We start from the raw sequence: 19,965 nt of genomic DNA on the forward strand, positions 1-19,965 counted from the left end.
CAGCTGTTGTCTCAGACTGTCTCATTAGACCATGTAAACACTCATCATGTTTATTTCATGTATTGCAGTTCGTTCATTTATACTCGGCCACCTGCACAATATTCAACAGTCAGACGCACCTGAAAAACAAAATCTTCGAAACTACTTATCAAATATAAGGATTCCCAGAGACATTAGGAAAGACGTGAGGAAATATTCTCGCAATATAGAGATGTCATACTTCTCCTCGGCCCTGGGTGCTGGTGCCGGTGTGGAGTCCAACATCATCTACTCTCCGGGATCCTTTGTCCCTCGCTCTATTGACTTCAACCTCACCGCCGCCTTAGAGGGAATCTCAGTAAACTTAGGACAGGTTGGTGCTCGGCTTGAGGGCCTCGACCCTGCCATTGAGAAAGTCTTTGGTCCTGAAGGTTACTTATATAATGCTTCTCTTGGGAGAGTGTTTGAATATATATGTTCATTAATAGGAAATACTGGAAGTAGCTTGACGAAGCTGGATGATTTATTTAATATAGATAATTCTAAAATATCACATTTTTTAAGCAAGATTTATGACGGGGATAAAGTGTCAGTTCCCAGAGTGGATATATTTGCACGCGTCCTCGGACAAGAAGTATTCTTTGCAACGTTAATATCCAACCTGAAACACATCAACATTACTGAAGAAGCAGAGGATTTTCCCTCCTATCATGAACAAGTTATTAAGGACATGATGAAGCTGGATATTGACTCGGCTCACACAAGCCAGTTGTCCACAGACAGCATCTTCCCCACCACTCAAGGCACACCTCTCAAGATAACTCTAACAGGAACGGCAGTTATGGGAATAAGGATAGAATCTAATCTTAACTTACTCGACATCTCCAACTTGAAAATATCTAGCAGTGCACTGAAGATAATTCCAAGCTTATCTCTTCACGTAACAAGCTTCATTGGTTTTGACTGTTATTTAGGGAAGATTGGCCTTAATATGAGCAACACAGTTTCAAGCAACACTGGTGTTTCGTTCAGCATGATGGAGAAGGCCAACAGACAGTTGAAACTTCAGTTAGAACTCCCGGAGAAGATGGAGATAATTAATATCAAGAGTGAAATTGTCCTCGTTAAAGGTATCAAGGGCAAAGCAGAAACCTATATGACCCCATCGTCAGTGAACGATATCAGAGTGTCACGTAACTCATGCATTAGTACTCTTGAGCCCATGTTCGGCCTCAGCCTCTGCTACCACCTCCAACTACCTGATATCTTCCGCAGCAAAGTTCTGCCTTTAGGTGCTCCATCTATTGCCAAGCTCTATATTCAGAAAGCTGAAGCTTCTATCAAAGGATACCTCCTAAATGCTTTCATTCAAAACAAGAAAGGTAGTAAAATGATGTCTGTTAAAATAGAGACCTCAGGATCCACTGCACCAAGAACGACTGAGGTGACTTTGTCTTTCACTGGACGAGAGTCGTCCTACTTGCTCTCCGCCACTATTGAGTCTCCTGCCATCACTACTGGAGTCTGGGCCACCATCACCAACACACAAGATCTGAAGAGCGTCGAGGCTTTTGCGAAATACAGATCGAGCGAAGCGGAGAGGTCGAGGGGGGTGAAGGTGTGTCTCAGCAGGAAGCAGACGTCCAGTAAGCAGGAACACGAAGCCAAGATGTATATCAGCAGGAGCAGAGACTTCTATCCTGAGTCGCAGATTTTCCAGTACAAGTTTATCAAGACATTCGCAGATCCTGACACTTCACTGGATGTTTTATTTAAGACAAAAAATGGCCTCGGAGATTACTTGAGCCTAAATTTTAAGGGTAAGTCGAACATTTTAACTTAAATATCCTGAAAAAGAAAATCAGTAAGAAATAAGAACAAACGAAAAATATCACCCTGAACATATTCCGAAGCCTATGCATGAATATATGTATACCCCACGTGAGTTTATACACATTTATGAACATAAATACATGTATAAATGATCCCATTAATACGCTGAAATATTCTCGACAGCTGGAATAGACACGACGTATATCCCACACACTCACCTGTACCTCCCAACAAGGCTCCGTCACTTAGAGTGCCACATGGGCCTCGGAGCCTGGAAAATGAACTCCTTTATTCGCCAGACCAACAAATCAGCCGAGACCTGTGTTTACGGGTCCGCCTTCAAGTTGGCGCGAGGGACCGTGCCCCTGCTGCGTGTGGAGGCCGCCCACGCCATCAGCAGCTCTCAGGCAGCCCTCACCACCACTATCATGGGTCAGTTGCACAGTAGTCACCACAATTATATCCTTCATATTCGGTCTCTTGTACATTACTCCTCAGGACAATATATGTACATATTCGGTCAGTTGGACATTTCTCAGGACAATATATGTACATATTTAGTCAGTTGGACATTTCTCAGGACAATGTATGCACATATTCGGTCAGTTGGACATTTCTCAGGACAATGTATGCACATATTCGGTCAGTTGGACATTTCTCAGGACAATGTATGCACATATTCGGTCAGTTGGACATTTCTCAGGACAATATATGCACATATTCGGCCAGTTGGACATTTCTCAGGACAATATATGCACATATTCAACGCGAGCCTCAAATGTACGACAAACTTGAATAAACCTCAAGCCAAATGTAACAGAAAAAGGAAGGAAGGGAAAAAGAAGGAAGAAACTCTTCCTTTCATAAGTTTTTCTGTTAAATGTAACAGAAAAACTTATGAAAGGAAGAGTTTCTTCCTTCTTTTTCCCTTCCTTCCTTTTTCTGTTACATTTGGCTTGAGGTTTATTCAAGTTTGTCGTACATTTGAGGCTCGCGTTTTCCCTCATATAGTGAATTGATTTGATGAAAATTATCTGTGATCTCTGGCCACGGTGAGTGCTGTCGGGTGTTACATTAAATAGTCTCCGACTATTAACACTTTTAAATAGTCGACCATGGTGTATTGGTCATAGTACTGGATATGGACATTTTCTGTTCTACCCAAATATCTTCTACCATCTGGAGGGTGAATAAACAATACACAAAGATCATTTAATCTTTCCATTTTTATTGTTTGACGTTCTGTCAGCAAGGTGACATCTTCAAGAGTACACTGATGAACCGACACAGGTATACTGAGCTTACAAGGTTGTTGTTGTTTTAGAGTCAGCTACTCTGAACAAAAGTTCCAAGTATCACAGACTATGGTGAGCCCGTAGTGGACTTACCTGACACAGGAACGATTCCACGAGAGAAATCCGTGGGATTATGGTTTCCCTTGAGGTTGAAAGACTATTCACTAACGTTCCAGTGGAAAGGACCATAAACATAATATTGGGCTATGTGTATGAACAAGAACAGTACCTCCCTCAACTCAAGGTTCCTCGTACTATTTTACGGAATGTGGTGAAGGCCTGCACCACTGAAGCTCTTTTTCCTGTTGCCAGAGGGTAAACTCTTCCTGCAGGTTGATGGTGTGGCGATGGGGTCCCCATTGGGGGGTCGTGTTCGCCCAGGCCTTCATGTCTCATGTTGAGTCGTCCATCATGCAGAGGGAAGGGCTGAACCATAGTATCTGCTGCAGATATGTCGACCACATTTTCGTCTGTGTTGACAATGATAACACATTAGAGAGGCTTCGTGGCAAGCTACAAGAATTCTCAGGATTGAAATTCACTGTTGAGAAAAGTGAAGGAGGCAGGACTCCATTCCTCGATGTTCTTGTTGACAGTAACTCCGGTACACATCTGTGGTAACATCACAGATGTGTACCGGAAACCAACTAATGCAGGAAAATATATGAACAGTAAGAGTGAATGCACTGACAGGTATAAGAGAAGCGTGCACCAAAGAGGAGGAAGACCTGTCGGCTCCCGCGGGAGTAGTGTAGCAGAGCTTATTGGTGTGAGGGCAACACCAGGTATTCGCTGACGGCAGGGGTCTTGAGCAACTTGTTGACGCGGTGCTGGGAGGAGTGTTGGACATTCCTGCGGACCGCGTACGTTGGAAGCTGTGTGGAGCTGATTTTGGTAGCAGTCCTGGTCTTCAGAAAATCATCCATCGTTTGTTCACGCCACGAGACTGAGGTGAGGCAAAGGACCAGTAAATCAAGTGTGTTGGTCTGGGCAAGCCAATCAACAGCTGTCTAGATTGCTGTAGATCCACCACCATCGAGTGAGCAACGCAGGGTGAGACGCGGACCCCGACGAAGAATGAGAGGATCGTCGGCCCGTCGTGTATCTAAGAGAAGTTGTCTGACGCAGACTCTGCGAGCTGCAGCTACATTCTACGAGGAGCTACCCGGCGCAGGATCTACGAGCTGCACTACGAGCTATGTCAGGTAGATAAATTTACCCTCCCATTTTCCCCATTGGTTAGGAAAGGTGGTGTGACATATTAGTGTGTTTATCAGACATTTTGGTGGAGAAATTTTGGCATTGACAGCATTGTCATATATATATGTATCAGTGACTATTGACATGAGTTAAAAAAAACAATGACTGAGGGACTACAAAGTATTGAAGAGGCTTCATAATATATTTTGTATGTACAGAGATATTAGTGTTTGAGACCCTCTCATAGGGGTGATTGGGGTCTCTCGACCAGTGTAAATTATATCCAAGGAAACCCATCGATTATACGTGTTTCCATCCTTCCCTTCACTTCCGGATGTGTTGTGGTGAGGGGATACATATTGGTGACCACACACCTTATTACTTTTACGGGCTCACCATAGCCCGTGCTACATGGACACTTCGTCCTGAGTAGCTAAATCTTTAACAACAACAACCTTATTACTGGTGCTAGACTGGCAGATACAAATACCACTGAGCAGACCACACACTACAAAGTGAAGGGAGGACGACGTTTCGGTCCGTCCTGGACCATTCTCAAGTCGATTTTGATAAGGGAATGTTGTTGTTGCTTAAGATTCAGCTGCTGGGAACAAAAAGTTCCAAATAGCACGGGCTATGATGAGCCCGTAGTGGACTTACCTGGCACGGGAGCGGTGCTGTGATAAGAGATTGATTAACTGATGAAGATTAAGCCACCCAAAAGGTGGCACGGGCATGAATAGCCCGTAAGTGGTGGCCCTTTTGAGCCATTACCAGTATCAATAGATGATACTGGAGATCGGTGGAGGTGCGACTGCACCCTGCGTGACGGAAGATGTCTCCCGTGTGTGATAAGGGATGTTGTTATAGATTCAGCTACTCGGAACAAGTTCTGTGATAAGGGAAGGAGGCAAGGCAATAAATAGTCAAGAGAGAGGTGAGAAGAAGAATATCTTAAAGGAAGAAAAAGCAAGGCAAAAGGTACGAAAAACAATAGTAACTGCTGAGTTAACTTTGTTGTTATGTTCTTATGTACTTTTACCTATTATTATCCCCTTTATTACACTTTACCTTTCGTACCTTTTGCCTTGCTTTTTCTTCCTCTTTAAGATTTTCTATAGTGAGCCACTTACGGGTTCACTATAGCCCGTGCTACATGGACATCTCGTTCCGAGTAGCTAAATCTAGAACAACAACAACATTCCCTTATCAAAATCGACTTGAGAATGGTCCAGGACGGACCAAAACGTCGTCGTCCCTTCACTTTCTAGTGTGTGGTCTGGTCAACATACTTCAGCCACGTTATTGTGACTCCTCGTCTGCAAATACCACTGAGTTAAGAATAGTACTCGGCCACCTTGTTGAGGAAACTTTATGTCGGGCAGCTCGACTTGAGTAATACTTGGGTCCCGTGTCTATGGTGACCCAAGTAATGGGATTAGGTAATGGTCGAGATATCTCACCCATTATATATATATATTTATATATATATATATATATATATATATATATATATATATATATATATATATATATATATATATATATATATATATATATATATATATATATATATATATATATTATTAAATATGACCGAAAAAGTAAGATTAATAATTCTAACACGAATTTTCTCAATCTTTCGTACATTACGCTTCACTGTTGGAGGTAAATCAAAAATCACTTCTCCAAAATTCATTTTTATTTCTAGTCTGACGCGACACGGGCGCGTTTCGTAAAACTTATTACATTTTCAAAGACTTCACAAATACACAACTGATTAGAACTTGCGTTTCCCTCATTTTATATCTACATTTGAGTGAGGTGGGAAGGGTGATGTGGCATTACATTTGAGTGAGGTGGGAAGGATGATGTGGCATTAACACAAGACAGAACACTAGAGGATATTAATAGGGTATTAAAAGTATCAACACAAGACAGAACAGAAACAATGGGTATTGAATAGAAGTGTTTGTAGAAAGCCTATTGGTCCATATTTCTTGATGCTTCTATATTGGAGCGGAGTCTTGAGGTGGGTAGAATATAGTTGTGCAATAATTGGCTGTTGATTGCTGGTGTTGACTTCTTGATGTGTAGTGCCTCGCAAACGTCAAGCCGCCTGCTATCGCTGTATCTATCGATGATTTCTGTGTTGTTTACTAGGATTTCTCTGGCGATGGTTTGGTTATGGGAAGAGATTATATGTTCCTTAATGGAGCCCTGTTGTTTATGCATCGTTAAACGCCTAGAAAGAGATGTTGTTGTCTTGCCTATATACTGGGTTTTTTGGAGCTTACAGTCCCCAAGTGGGCATTTGAAGGCATAGACGACGTTAGTCTCTTTTAAAGCGTTCTGTTTCGTGTCTGGAGAGTTTCTCATGAGTAGGCTGGCCGTTTTTCTGGTTTTATAGTAAATCGTCAGTTGTATCCTCTGATTTTTGTCTGTAGGGATAACGTTTCTATTAACAATATCTTTCAGGACCCTTTCCTCTGTTTTATGAGCTGTGGAAAAGAAGTTCCTGTAAAATAGTCTAATAGGGGGTATAGGTGTTGTGTTAGTTGTCTCTTCGGAGGTTGCATGGCTTTTCACTTTCCTTCTTATGATGTCTTCGATGAAACCATTGGAGAAGCCGTTATTGACTAGGACCTGCCTTACCCTACAGAGTTCTTCGTCGACTTGCTTCCATTCTGAGCTGTGGCTGAGAGCACGGTCGACGTATGCGTTAACAACACTCCTCTTGTACCTGTCAGGGCAGTCGCTGTTGGCATTTAGGCACATTCCTATGTTTGTTTCCTTTGTGTAGACTGCAGTGTGGAAACCTCCGCCCTTTTCCATGACTGTTACATCTAGAAAAGGCAGCTTCCCATCCTTTTCCGTCTCGTAAGTGAAACGCAGCACGGAACTCTGCTCAAATGCCTCCTTCAGCTCCTGCAGATGTCTGACATCAGGTACCTGTGTAAAAATGTCGTCAACATACCTGCAGTATATGGCCGGTTTCAAGTTCATGTCGACTAAGACTTTTTGCTCGATGGTACCCATGTAGAAGTTTGCAAACAGGACACCTAGGGGAGAACCCATGGCGACCCCATCTACTTGCTTATACATGTGCCCATCCGGGCTCAAGAAGGGTGCCTCTTTAGTACAAGCTTGGAGTAGTTTCCTCAGAATACTTTCTGGCATGTCAAGAGGAGTACAGGCTGGATCACGATACACTCTGTCGGCTATCATTCCGATTGTCTCGTCCACAGGTACGTTGGTAAACAGCGATTCCACGTCCAACGAGGCTCTTATCCCTGTGGCCCGTGCGCCCCGCAGTAAGTCCACAAATTCCTTTGGAGACTTCAGGCTGAAGGCGCAAGGAACATAAGGAGTCAGCAGGCCGTTGAGTCGCTTCGCCAATCTGTACGTGGGTGTGGGTATCTGGCTAATGATTGGCCGAAGTGGGTTTCCAGGCTTGTGCGTCTTGACATTTCCATACGCATATCCAGGTTTATATTCCCCAATGATCTTTGGCAGGTGGAGTCCGGATTTCTTGGCGTTCACAGTTTCGATCAGTTTGTTGACCTTTGCTTTTAATTCGGCTGTAGTGTCCTTCGTTACCCTTTGGAACTTAGTTTGGTCAGAGAGTATGATGTTCATTTTCGCCAGATATTCGTCTTTTTTAAGAATGACATATATTGGCGACTTGTCACCTCTCCTGACAACTATCTCCTTGTTCTCACGAAGGCTTTTAGCTGCCGCTCTAAGCTCGGGGGACAGTATGGTGCTTCTGTAGTTGCCTCGATTCTTTCCTCCTTCTGCAATAAGTTTCCTCCTTCTGCAATAAGTTGAGCAGAGTTCCGTGCTGCGTTTCACTTACGAGACGGAAAAGGATGGGAAGCTGCCTTTTCTAGATGTAACAGTCATGGAAAAGGGCGGAGGTTTCCACACTGCAGTCTACACAAAGGAAACAAACATAGGAATGTGCCTAAATGCCAACAGCGACTGCCCTGACAGGTACAAGAGGAGTGTTGTTAACGCATACGTCGACCGTGCTCTCAGCCACAGCTCAGAATGGAAGCAAGTCGACGAAGAACTCTGTAGGGTAAGGCAGGTCCTAGTCAATAACGGCTTCTCCAATGGTTTCATCGAAGACATCATAAGAAGGAAAGTGAAAAGCCATGCAACCTCCGAAGAGACAACTAACACAACACCTATACCCCCTATTAGACTATTTTACAGGAACTTCTTTTCCACAGCTCATAAAACAGAGGAAAGGGTCCTGAAAGATATTGTTAATAGAAACGTTATCCCTACAGACAAAAATCAGAGGATACAACTGACGATTTACTATAAAACCAGAAAAACGGCCAGCCTACTCATGAGAAACTCTCCAGACACGAAACAGAACGCTTTAAAAGAGACTAACGTCGTCTATGCCTTCAAATGCCCACTTGGGGACTGTAAGCTCCAAAAAACCCAGTATATAGGCAAGACAACAACATCTCTTTCTAGGCGTTTAACGATGCATAAACAACAGGGCTCCATTAAGGAACATATAATCTCTTCCCATAACCAAACCATCGCCAGAGAAATCCTAGTAAACAACACAGAAATCATCGATAGATACAGCGATAGCAGGCGGCTTGACGTTTGCGAGGCACTACACATCAAGAAGTCAACACCAGCAATCAACAGCCAATTATTGCACAACTATATTCTACCCACCTCAAGACTCCGCTCCAATATAGAAGCATCAAGAAATATGGACCAATAGGCTTTCTACAAACACTTCTATTCAATACCCATTGTTTCTGTTCTGTCTTGTGTTGATACTTTTAATACCCTATTAATATCCTCTAGTGTTCTGTCTTGTGTTAATGCCACATCATCCTTCCCACCTCACTCAAATGTAATGCCACATCACCCTTCCCACCTCACTCAAATGTAGATATAAAATGAGGGAAACGCAAGTTCTAATCAGTTGTGTATTTGTGAAGTCTTTGAAAATGTAATAAGTTTTACGAAACGCGCCCGTGTCGCGTCAGACTAGAAATAAAAATGAATTTTGGAGAAGTGATTTTTGATTTACCTCCAACAGTGAAGCGTAATGTACGAAAGATTGAGAAAATTCGTGTTAGAATTATTAATCTTACTTTTTCGGTCATATTTAATAATATATGTCTACAGGAAAGACTGCTACCAAAATATACTAATATATATATATATATATGACATCTATATATATATATATATATAGATGCAAGAAAACAGCTTACATATATATATATTCATATATATATATATATATATTCATATATTCAAGCAGCTTACATATATATATATATATATATATATATATATATATATATATTTATTGTGACGGTAAAGCGTTCGTGTTCGGCTGTTTCAAAAGCTGGGGGCAGGGCCTCGTCACATAACAAAAAAAAGAGAAGTTTGTCCTTTTGTCTGTGGTAAGGTAATGGGAAGACACACAAAACACAAAGTATAAACAATGGAATTTTAATTACTCTAGAAAACAAGATATGAATAAAGACAATCTCGTAAAATTCAAAACAAGTCAACAAACAAACCAACATGAATAATTACTGGCAGTGAAAAGGTTACTCTAAGACAAGTAAGTGATAGTAAAATAAATCAGGTGAGGTGCTGAGAATACTGGCTTCAAGCTGCCACCTCCCTTAGTACACGACAGCCAGGGCTTAGTCTACTATAGAGAGATGTCAACTCCAAGGAGCACAGGGATATTCTGAGGAGACGGCGTGCTGCTGGCCCAGACGTCGACTCATGTAGTGGCGTGAGTGCAGGTGCGGCGACACACCAGCCAATCAGCAACAGGCAGGCGGAGAATGAGCAGTTTGCTGGCTGACGGCGGGCGGTAGCCGGTGTGTCGGGTTCTGCATGGTACGCTTTGCTTCCTGGGCAAAACGTTTGGCGATACTGGTAGACGTATCTTCAATATAGTATCTTGTACTTGAATGACGTAAATGTGTAGAGAAGAGCAGTCTCAATCTCTCTTGAAAGAGATTATCGTCACAAAATATATATATATATATATATATATATATATATATATATATATATATATATATATATATATATATATATATATATATATAATATATATATATATTATAATATATATACTTTTTCTTATACTGGAAGTGTACTTTAGCCGAGACAGGTAATGGGGTATATAAAGCCTCGTGTGATGTCGTGTTTGGTGAGAGCAAGATGGGGGTGACCATGCAAGCTGTTCGTGCTGGCGAAAACATCGAAATTCTTCATGTGCATATATCTCTGCATCTCACCAGAGAAGAATACAAAGCCAAACTGGAGGTAAATATGGAGGTATAGCAGGTGTTGTGCAACCTGTGGCTATTACTCTTCTACCTCTCCTTTCATGTAACCAATCTTGTCTGATAAAGTTTCACATAAAATGTAAAATTTTGGAATTATTAAAAATACATGGGGTTAGCAGGGGTTAGTTACATGGGATTTGAATTATTATAACTTTTTCGACTTACTGAATTTTGTCCAATCTGCAACATTTAGATAATATACGAAATAAAAAACACGATAAAAATAATTTTTTCTTGCAGTTAGATATTCCGGAATACATAAGAAGTATCAAATTCGAGAGCAAGTTAGCGGTGGAGGACCCGTATCACTACAGGGTAGGCGCGGCCTTCAAGCACGGCGACATGGTGACGCTGCAGGTGGAAGGGCCGCTGCTGGTCAGGTGGAGCCCCTCCATGACCCAGCTCCAGGCTGACATCATGGTGGACGCCCTCGCCGCCGGACCCCTCAGGACCTCCATCACCATCATCTTAGCCAGAAACAAACGGCTCTTCTCCTTAGAGCTGAAGAATCAGCGCGAATCTGTCTTCGATGTAGAATTTAACCTCTCGGTCGAGTCGCCTTTGAAGTCAAGTTTCGGATCAAAATTATACGTACTGGAAATAATTCAACATAAGCTTGATATAGTTGTAAAGAATAATATTGTTTATTATAATATGAATACCTTGTGGCTGCCAAACACCTCTTGGGTTCGTAGAGTTAAGAGCTTCTTAGATGTTGACTTGGAACGCAAGAGTGTGACAGGCGAGTTATTCTGGGACAGCGATCGTGACCTTAGTAAGGTGCTGAGTTACGATGCCAAGCTTGTCACTAGTCCTTACACTCACACTGAAGCCTCAGTCAGCAGCGTCTATCTTCCCACTGAAACCTCCGGCAGCAGCTCCTCCACTCCCACTGAACACTCCGGCAGCAGCTCCTCCACTCCCACTGAAACCTCCGGCAGTAGCGCCTCCACTCCCACTGAACCCTCCGGCAGCAGCTCCTCCACTCCCACTGAAACCTCCGGCAGTAGCGCCTCCACTCCTACTGAACCCTCCGGCAGCAGCTCCTCCACTCCCACTGAAACCTCCGGCAGTAGCGCCTCCACTACTACTGAAACCTCCGGCAGCAGCTCCTCCACTCCCACTGAAACCTCCGGCAGTAGCGCCTCCACTACTACTGAAACCTCCGGCAGCAGCTCCTCCACTCCCACTGAAACCTCCGGCAGCAGCGCCTCCACTCCCACTGAAACCTCCGGCAGCAGCGCCTCCACTCCCACTGAAGCCTCTGTCGAGTAAGTTTACCCTTCTTGGCAGTTGCTTGTGTGTCTATTTATTTTGGAGACATCTAATACCCAAGTTGCCGATAAATTAATTATTCTGTGTGTTAATAACATAAACTTATTGATAGCCATAGCCTATCTTTACTGACGATTACTTATTAAATTATTTCCTTATAATTATAAGTACAAGAGGTTCTTCTTCTTGATGGTAGGTGCAGTTTACACCACACGAGATTCAGTGCTCAATTGGTTTATAATTCTTTGAAGAATCGGGCATATGATGCTGGTTAATTACGTACTTAATAAAGAAGATTTTATTCCTTTAGTTTTTTAATTTTTGATTCATAAACTACTAGTTTTATAGTTCAATTTTCTTGTATTAGATAAGGTTAGTTAGTTTCAACTAAAAATTAAGGTTATTCTAATTGTTGAAAAGTTCATTATTAGGTTTCAATAATTTACAGCCTCCATATCTAAAGTTGCCCTCAGTGTTTTGTTTACATTCTCGGAGAACCTCGCGACACGGTCCCTATAGTACTTCACATCTGAGTATATATCAGAAATCAATATTGTGTTTCTGTAATGCCATTTAGCATTAAAAGCAGTTCATAATAACCGTAATATTAGTAAGATTTTGGCAATACTGTTTTAGTTCAAGGCAGCTGAACATAATATGAATTATTTTGATTGAAAATGCTCAAAACTATATCTGTAAAATAGAACTGTTGTCTGTCTAAGATCGCGGGCCAAATACTTGGGGCTAGCCTCATATGACTTCAGGATTAACCCTTGCAGGGTCTCGACCCCCTGTAAAACCCTTCACGAAGTCGGTGGATGTTAAATGTGATGCTCCGAGTTCGTAGTCTTTAGCATTAGTCTTAGGTATTTAGGTATTCAGAGGTGCACGTGGAAAACGTGTGTTTAGATCGCAGGTTTACAGTCTTGGTGCAAACGTTGGCAACAGTGATGGGGGGGGGGAGGGGAGGGAAGATGTGTGGTTGGAGATAGGAGGGTTGTAGTCACCTAATTGTGCTTGCGGGGGTTGAGCTCTGGCTCTTTGGTCCCGCCTCTCAACCGTCAATCAACAGGTGTACGGGTTCCTGAAACCTGCGTGTGATGGGGAGACAGTGAGGGTGAGTGTGAGGGGAGACAAGGATCTAGGGTGTTTAGGGTAGACTAGGGGTACTGGGCCGACCTGGGCACCGCCAGATACCCCAACTAGTGATCTAATAAACATGTCTCTTATAGCGGAAGTGCAGCCTTCATGGGGTTGAACTACAGGTATACGACTAAAGTAACCATAACCAACCGAAGCCCGCTATTGTTCGGGGTGAACAGCTTCCAAGTGGAAGTCACAACACCAGCGAAGACAACACTGATGGTGAGTGCAAGCAACAATGTATATCGCCAAGACTCAGCCATCAAAATACACACTCTGGGTCATTACAAGAGCTTGGAGGATGAACACTACGACTTAAGAAGTATCTTAGCCTTTGAAGATGTTGGTAATGGTTACATTCTTGAGTCTGAGCAGTGCTTGACCACACCGGAAGGTCACAACACCACTCTCGCTACCTCCGTCAACCATCAGTATCAACATGATGAACGAAATGTTCATTTGAAGGTAAATCTGTCTATAAATTAGAATGTTCGTTGTTCGAGGTTGGAGGCCAGACGCTTGGGGCTAGCTTCATTAAACTTTGCATGATTAATGGTGATTTGACTGTGAATGCCGTTAGGGGGGGGGGTCGGGGTCGTCCCAGTGCCCCCCTGAGGGGGAAAATGGTGGCAATGCTCCTTTTTTATGAAGTCCGTAGATATGAAATGTTTTGCCCCGAGTCCATAGAGTGTAGCATTAGTTTCATGAGAGATTAGCAGTGTGGGCACAATGTTTTGGTCACAGTGATGCAGACACTGTGCAGGCGAAATGTTTATAATAATGGTGGGAGAGAGGGAAGATGTATGGGAGGATATGGGGAGGGTGTGGGGAGAGGGAGGTGGGGAGGGTGTGGGGAGAGGGAGGTGGGGAGGGTGTGGGGAGAGGGAGGTGGGGAGGGTGTGGGGAGAGGGAGGTGGGGAGGGTGTGGGGAGAGGGAGGTGGGGAGGGTGTGGGGAGAGGGAGGTGGGGAGGGTGTGGGGAGAGGGAGGTGGGGAGGGTGTGGGGAGAGGGAGGTGGGGAGGGTGTGGGGAGAGGGAGGTGGGGAGGGTGTGTGTGTGGGAGGTGGGGAAGTAGCGTGCAGGGGAAAGTGTGTGCTTGGGGAGTGGGGCCCAGATGTGTGGGGATTTTGAGGGTGTGGAGATATTTACCAAGATAAGGATAGTGTGTACTGAAGATAATTACAATCGTGTGGGGAGGCGTGGAGGGCGTGTGTGGGGAAGACCTGGGCATCGCCGGACGACCCTATCTGTTCATATGTAATTACTGCATTACAGAATTTTAAAAATAAAAAAAATACCAAATCTTAAATTTTGTTTGTATATAAGTTTACAAGCGTTAACATATTTCAGCTCTGAAAAGGTTTTAATAAAGATTAACTTTATCTTTCTTCGGGCAGGTAAAGTTGGCGCCGGCAGTGGAGGCGCCTCTGGTGGTTGACTTTGCTTTAAACAACACAGTGGACTCCTTCAGCAGCAGGTGTCTTGCTGGAGAGCGGCGTCCTCTCAAACTGTTCAGCTGGGAGCTCTTACTACACCAGGAAGGTGGCATTAGATCCTTCACTTGTGGGCTAGATACATCAGTTATAACTGATGAAGTAAAGGCATTCCGTACGTTAATTTCCTCCGTTACGTCCCTCTACACCAAACCATCCACGACAAGCGGGGTCTACCTACTGCGGTACGAGGAGCAGCCCTCATCCTCGCACTCTCTCCTCCTCCAGTCTCCCTCCCGCACCATGGAGGCTCACCTCAAGTATTCTCCTTCACAGTTTATTATCAGGTTCTACCCTAAAAGGCATCAAAGTGATTCTAAATACGAGATCAGTGCCACAAAGAGTGCCAGTAATAATGGCGCGCAGCACAACTTGACGTTTGAAGGCCGTCTGGCTCACCCGCGCCTGAACAAGACCATGACGCTCACCGTTGTGTGTAGAGGTGAAGGTGAGGCTGTACAGGGCGAGGTGGTGCTGGACATCTTCCCGGACCCAGCCCATACAGTCACTGTCACTCTCCACACTAACAGGACATCACGCAACACTGTAAACACTCTCCTTCACCTCACCTCCACTGTAAGCATTTGTAAATGTGGATTTATATGTTGCAACTTCTGCACTCTTTTGATGATCATTGCAAATATGGCATATATATATAATGTGTGTGTGTGCATGTATAATATATGTATATATACATACATATATTTTATATATAAGACTTTTTCAGGTGCTAAAGATTGACCCCAAGGTCACCATAGTGATGGCCTATGCTCCCCACACGGCTGGCATTGATCTCCAGTTCCAGAAGTCTCCCTCCTCCCCGGTAACCTTCCAGGTGTCGGCCATATACGACCGGGTCTCCCCTAGAGATGCAACAATGGCCTTCCGTGTGATTAACGACGGAGTCTCCGTGGTGGACATCGCTGGAGCGATGCAGCGTGAGGAAGATCTCGAGTGTAACGGCCACAAGGTCAAGGCTGTGGCTCACATTTCATCCCTCGGCTCTTACGACGTTCACTCCAAGTTCTGTAAACCTGCCTTCGTCCAACTGAAGACCAAGAAGCACGGCAGTGAGAAGGTTTACACCGTCAGGATTGGAATTCAGAATTGGAAGAAGGTTGAGGTTGGCGCATCAGTCGTGGAGGGGACGGGCCAGGCGGACACCACCGTGGCCACCGTCCGCGTCCTGCTCTCCTCACCCACCCTTATCACTGCTGACTTGGGCCTCCACCCTCATTATGCTCTCAAGATCAAGGTGAGGGGCTTTATCCTGTACTATACAAGTATAGCATCAAGGGTGAGGTATAGTTACAACGATATTTTAATTCACTTTTAGCTTCAGTGTCGCGACCCACACGGAAATGTTTAAGTCAAGATCCTGAATTTATATAATATATAATTCTCCTCAACTACCAATATTTACATAATCCTAAGCTTGCAGTTCTGTATTTACATGCTAATAAAGAAGTAATTTTTATTTATCCTAAACTAGGAATATTTGCATGGTCCTAAACTAGTGATATTTGCATGGTCCTAAACTAGTGATATTTGCATGGTCCTAAACTAGGGATATTTGCATGCTCCTAAACTAGGGATATTTGCATGCTCCTAAACTAGGGATATTTGCATGGTCCTAAACTAGTGATATTTGCATGGTCCTAAACTAGTGATATTTGCATGGTCCTAAACTAGGGATATTTGCATGCTCCTAAACTAGGGATATTTGCATGGTCCTAAACTAGTGACATTTGCATGCTCCTAAACTATGGATATTTGCATGGTCCTAAACTAGGAACATTCGCATGCTCCTAAACTAGGGATATTTGCATGGTCCTAAACTAGGGATATTTGCATGGTCCTAAACTAGGAACATTTGCATGCTCCTAAACTAGGGATATTTGCATGGTCCTAAACTAGAGATATTTGCATGGTCCTAAACCAGGGATATTTGCATGCTCCTAAACTAGGGATATTTGGATGGTCCTAAACTAGTGATATTTGCATGGTCCTAAACTAGGGATATTTGCATGGTCCTAAACTAGGGATATTTGCATGGTCCTAAACTAGGGATATTTGCATGGTCCTAAACTAGGGATATTTGCATGGTCCTAAACAAGTGATATTTGCATGGTCCTAAACTAGGGATATTTGCATGGTCCTAAACAAGTGATATTTGCATGGTCCTAAACTAGGGATATTTGCATGGTCCTAAACTAGGGATATTTGCATGGTCCTAAACAAGTGATATTTGCATGGTCCTAAACTAGGGATATTTGCATGGTCCTAAACTAGGGATATTTGCATGGTCCTAAACTAGGGATATTTGCATGGTCCTAAACTAGGGATATTTGCATGGTCCTAAACTAGTGATATTTGCATGGTCCTAAACTAGGGATATTTGCATGGTCCTAAACTAGGGATATTTGCATGGTCCTAAACTAGGGATATTTGCATGGTCCTAAACTAGGGATATTTGCATGGTCCTAAACTAGGGATATTTAGATGTTCACGGGGACGCAATATTTATGTGCTTCCGATTCTGAGAAGCATTGTGATTTAATGTAATTAAGAAGCAAAGTTTGAAGATATATTTTCTGGTAAGAACGCACAGTATTATGTTTGTGTTGGACAGTCAAGTGTGTTGGAGGCGGCGAGTGGAGCGCTGCGCCGGTGGGGACGCTGGGGCCAAGAGGTGTACCACGACGCCGTGGTCGACCACCTGCTAGACGCCAGCAGCTCTCCGCACCAACACTTACTCGCAGTTGTAGAAGGCACCAAGGAGGACTTGGTCCTTATCTACCGGGACCTGGTGGCTGATGGTGTAATTCCCGGGGGTGAGGCGCGGAGGGCATTGTTTGGTGGGTGGTGGGCAGGGGCCGTGATGCGCGCCTACCACCTGGCGCTGACACAGGCAGCCCGCCTACAACACCTCCACTCTGTGCTCCTCCACAACATGGTACAAGCAACATTCCACCAGTTTCATCACCTCGCTCGCCTACCAGCACAAGGTACAACACTCACAATAATAACAAACTCATTTTCAAAGAAGAAATTCACATTATTTGTTTTTTTTTTATAATTTCCGAATTAGCACACATGGCAGCACTCATTATTTGAACTGAGCAGCGAAGTGGTTAAGTGTATGGGGTTGTGAAGGCACTGAAGGTAGTGGATACGCTGTGTTAGGTTAGCTTGTGATGCTCCCATGTATGCAGTCTCGTGCCTCACTGGCCTGTAGTCACTCGCTGTAAAAACAGGTGAAACACCCACTGGTCGGCAGCCATGCCATCAACGTTTTTATATTGTTATCTGTATGTCTCTGAAATATAATGAAAACCTCACACAGTTCATGTTAGTGAAATAAGAGGACAAACGTAGCAGAAGATAACAGAGCTTCACCGGGAAACTTAATTAATTAATAAGTAAACAGGAGACCACAGTAGTTCATTTTGATTTACATGTGCGGCTGGTGAAGGTTTGACCTCATATAATGTGTCAACTGTTGTTGCCAGTGTTGGTGGAAGGAGCGCGCTGGGCGGAGACCGGAGCGGCCCCTGACGCAGTTCATCGCCTGCTGCAACACCTGCAACACACCAGGGTCTTCACCGTGCTCAAGACTGACATTGATGCCTTAACCGACCAGTTTCCAGAGGAGCGTGAGGCCATCCAGCAGGTGGTGGCTAACCTTACACTCACCCTACAGGAAGATCTGGACAAGATTCGGGGAGAAATGGTCAATATTGCAGCTGTCAACGGAACCATAATGTGGATCAACAACCATCTTCATTTGGTAGGAAGCCTTAACCACGAAGCCTCTAAATTCACTTATAATATATAAATATTGTATTAACTGAAGTATATTGTACTTATATTATTTACATGCTGTTGTATGTCAATTGCCAACTTGTATTGATACATTAACGATAAGCTTTATATTCGTTAGTTGATAAGTTTTTAGAACTGTTATCTTACATTTCAGGAAAATGGTGTAACTGATTTGAGGAACGAAATTGTTCGATTAATTTTTGAACATCGTCCAGTTAAAGTCGATATGGATACTAATTATTTGCAAGTGAATATTCCTCTGGTACACCCAACGTTTTCTTTGGGTCAAGCATCTAAGGAACTGTCATCATATCCCTTGAGAAATCTTGATAAGGTAATGTCGTGGCCGTTTTCTGATCTTCCTCTGTATGTAGATGTGTGTGTGTGGGCATACTACAGCTTGCTGCCCCGTCACAAGAGGGATGTGTTGCCCCCATACAACCGCACCGCCATGGTTGTGAGCGACACAGAGATCCTCACCTTTGACGGCGCTGTGCTCCGAGCCCCACCTTCACCGTGTGAGGTTGTCTTGGCTGCCTACAAATCCTACAAACTTACCATGGCCCATCCACAGCCCTCGGCTCCGCCACAGATCAAGTTTTCTGCTCATTCCGCTACCGTCATAGTTAAGCCGGACTTCCGTGTTGACGTCAACGGGAGAGAGATGAACAGACGACGACAAACTGAAGGTGAAGTCACCGTTCAGAAGTCGTCCCGTGAAGTCAGCGTGACGTCACCGTTCCTGACAGTACGGGTATTCAGTGAGAAACGTGTCGTGTCCGTGAACGTGTCTGGCTGGACCTTCGGTCACATTGCGGGTCTCCTGGGTACTTACGACAATGAAGTTGGCAACGACTGGTTTACGTCTTCGGGAAGGAACGCCTCCAGCCTGAAGGAGCTAGTGGCATCATGGCAGGAGGACCAGCAGTGCCCGACCCCCGACATCTCCCCCGTCAGTGTGCCGACACTGAGGATCATTGAATGTGAGGCACTACTGGGGGCCTGGTCCACATGTCACCCGCTGGTGCCTCCCGAACCCTTCGTCAAGATGTGCCTCGCCGCCCGCCAGCCCTGCCACGCTGCCCAGGCCTACCATACCATCTGCTCCACCATGGGTGCACTTGGAAGCTTCTCATTAACCTGCTAGTTGTAGTAAATACTTGTTATATATCAATTGACATCGACATTAAATAAATACAATTTTGTTTACTTATTATTTATGGTGATAGATGCATTGATTGTTGCCGCCGGAGGTGGTTAGTTTATTGTGTACCCCATACTCATGTTGTGAGCGGTAGCGCAAAAAGATATACAGAGGTCACAAAAGGTCTTTTTCAAACCTCAACGGAGATTACTACATTAGCAAATTCGTCTGCCATGTTTCCTGAGACCGCTGGATAGTTGCCGCTTCTCGCTAACATGATCTCACTTCCATTTCCCAGTATAATACAGAAAGGAGAAAATACAAATTCAAATAATTGTGAATTCATTTTAGGCTGTCACATTTTGTCCGTAACGTTCATATATTTTGTCGAAACTCAGATTATAATTAAATTCGTCA

General features: G+C 43.9%; 1 protein-coding gene across 2 annotated transcripts in view; it reads left to right on the top strand.

Moving 5' to 3' along the window:
* The window catches only part of LOC123766430 (vitellogenin), a 37,596-nt gene extending 17,988 nt beyond the window's left edge, over positions 1-19,608 (top strand). For both annotated transcript variants that reach the window (XM_069308199.1, XM_045755533.2), the window contains exons 6-15: positions 69-1,799; positions 1,996-2,244; positions 10,483-10,646; positions 10,910-11,940; positions 13,177-13,552; positions 14,484-15,155; positions 15,307-15,834; positions 17,212-17,587; positions 18,092-18,369; positions 18,559-19,608. In XM_069308199.1, coding sequence (XP_069164300.1) covers positions 69-1,799; positions 1,996-2,244; positions 10,483-10,646; positions 10,910-11,940; positions 13,177-13,552; positions 14,484-15,155; positions 15,307-15,834; positions 17,212-17,587; positions 18,092-18,369; positions 18,559-19,551 — 6,398 coding nt within the window. In that variant the 3' untranslated portion in view covers positions 19,552-19,608. The remainder of the gene's footprint in view (positions 1-68; positions 1,800-1,995; positions 2,245-10,482; positions 10,647-10,909; positions 11,941-13,176; positions 13,553-14,483; positions 15,156-15,306; positions 15,835-17,211; positions 17,588-18,091; positions 18,370-18,558) is intronic.
* The last annotated feature ends 357 nt before the right edge of the window (positions 19,609-19,965 follow it).

This window comes from Procambarus clarkii, chromosome 62 (genome assembly GCF_040958095.1).
Source record: "Procambarus clarkii isolate CNS0578487 chromosome 62, FALCON_Pclarkii_2.0, whole genome shotgun sequence".
NCBI classification, from domain to species: Eukaryota; Metazoa; Arthropoda; class Malacostraca; order Decapoda; family Cambaridae; genus Procambarus; species Procambarus clarkii.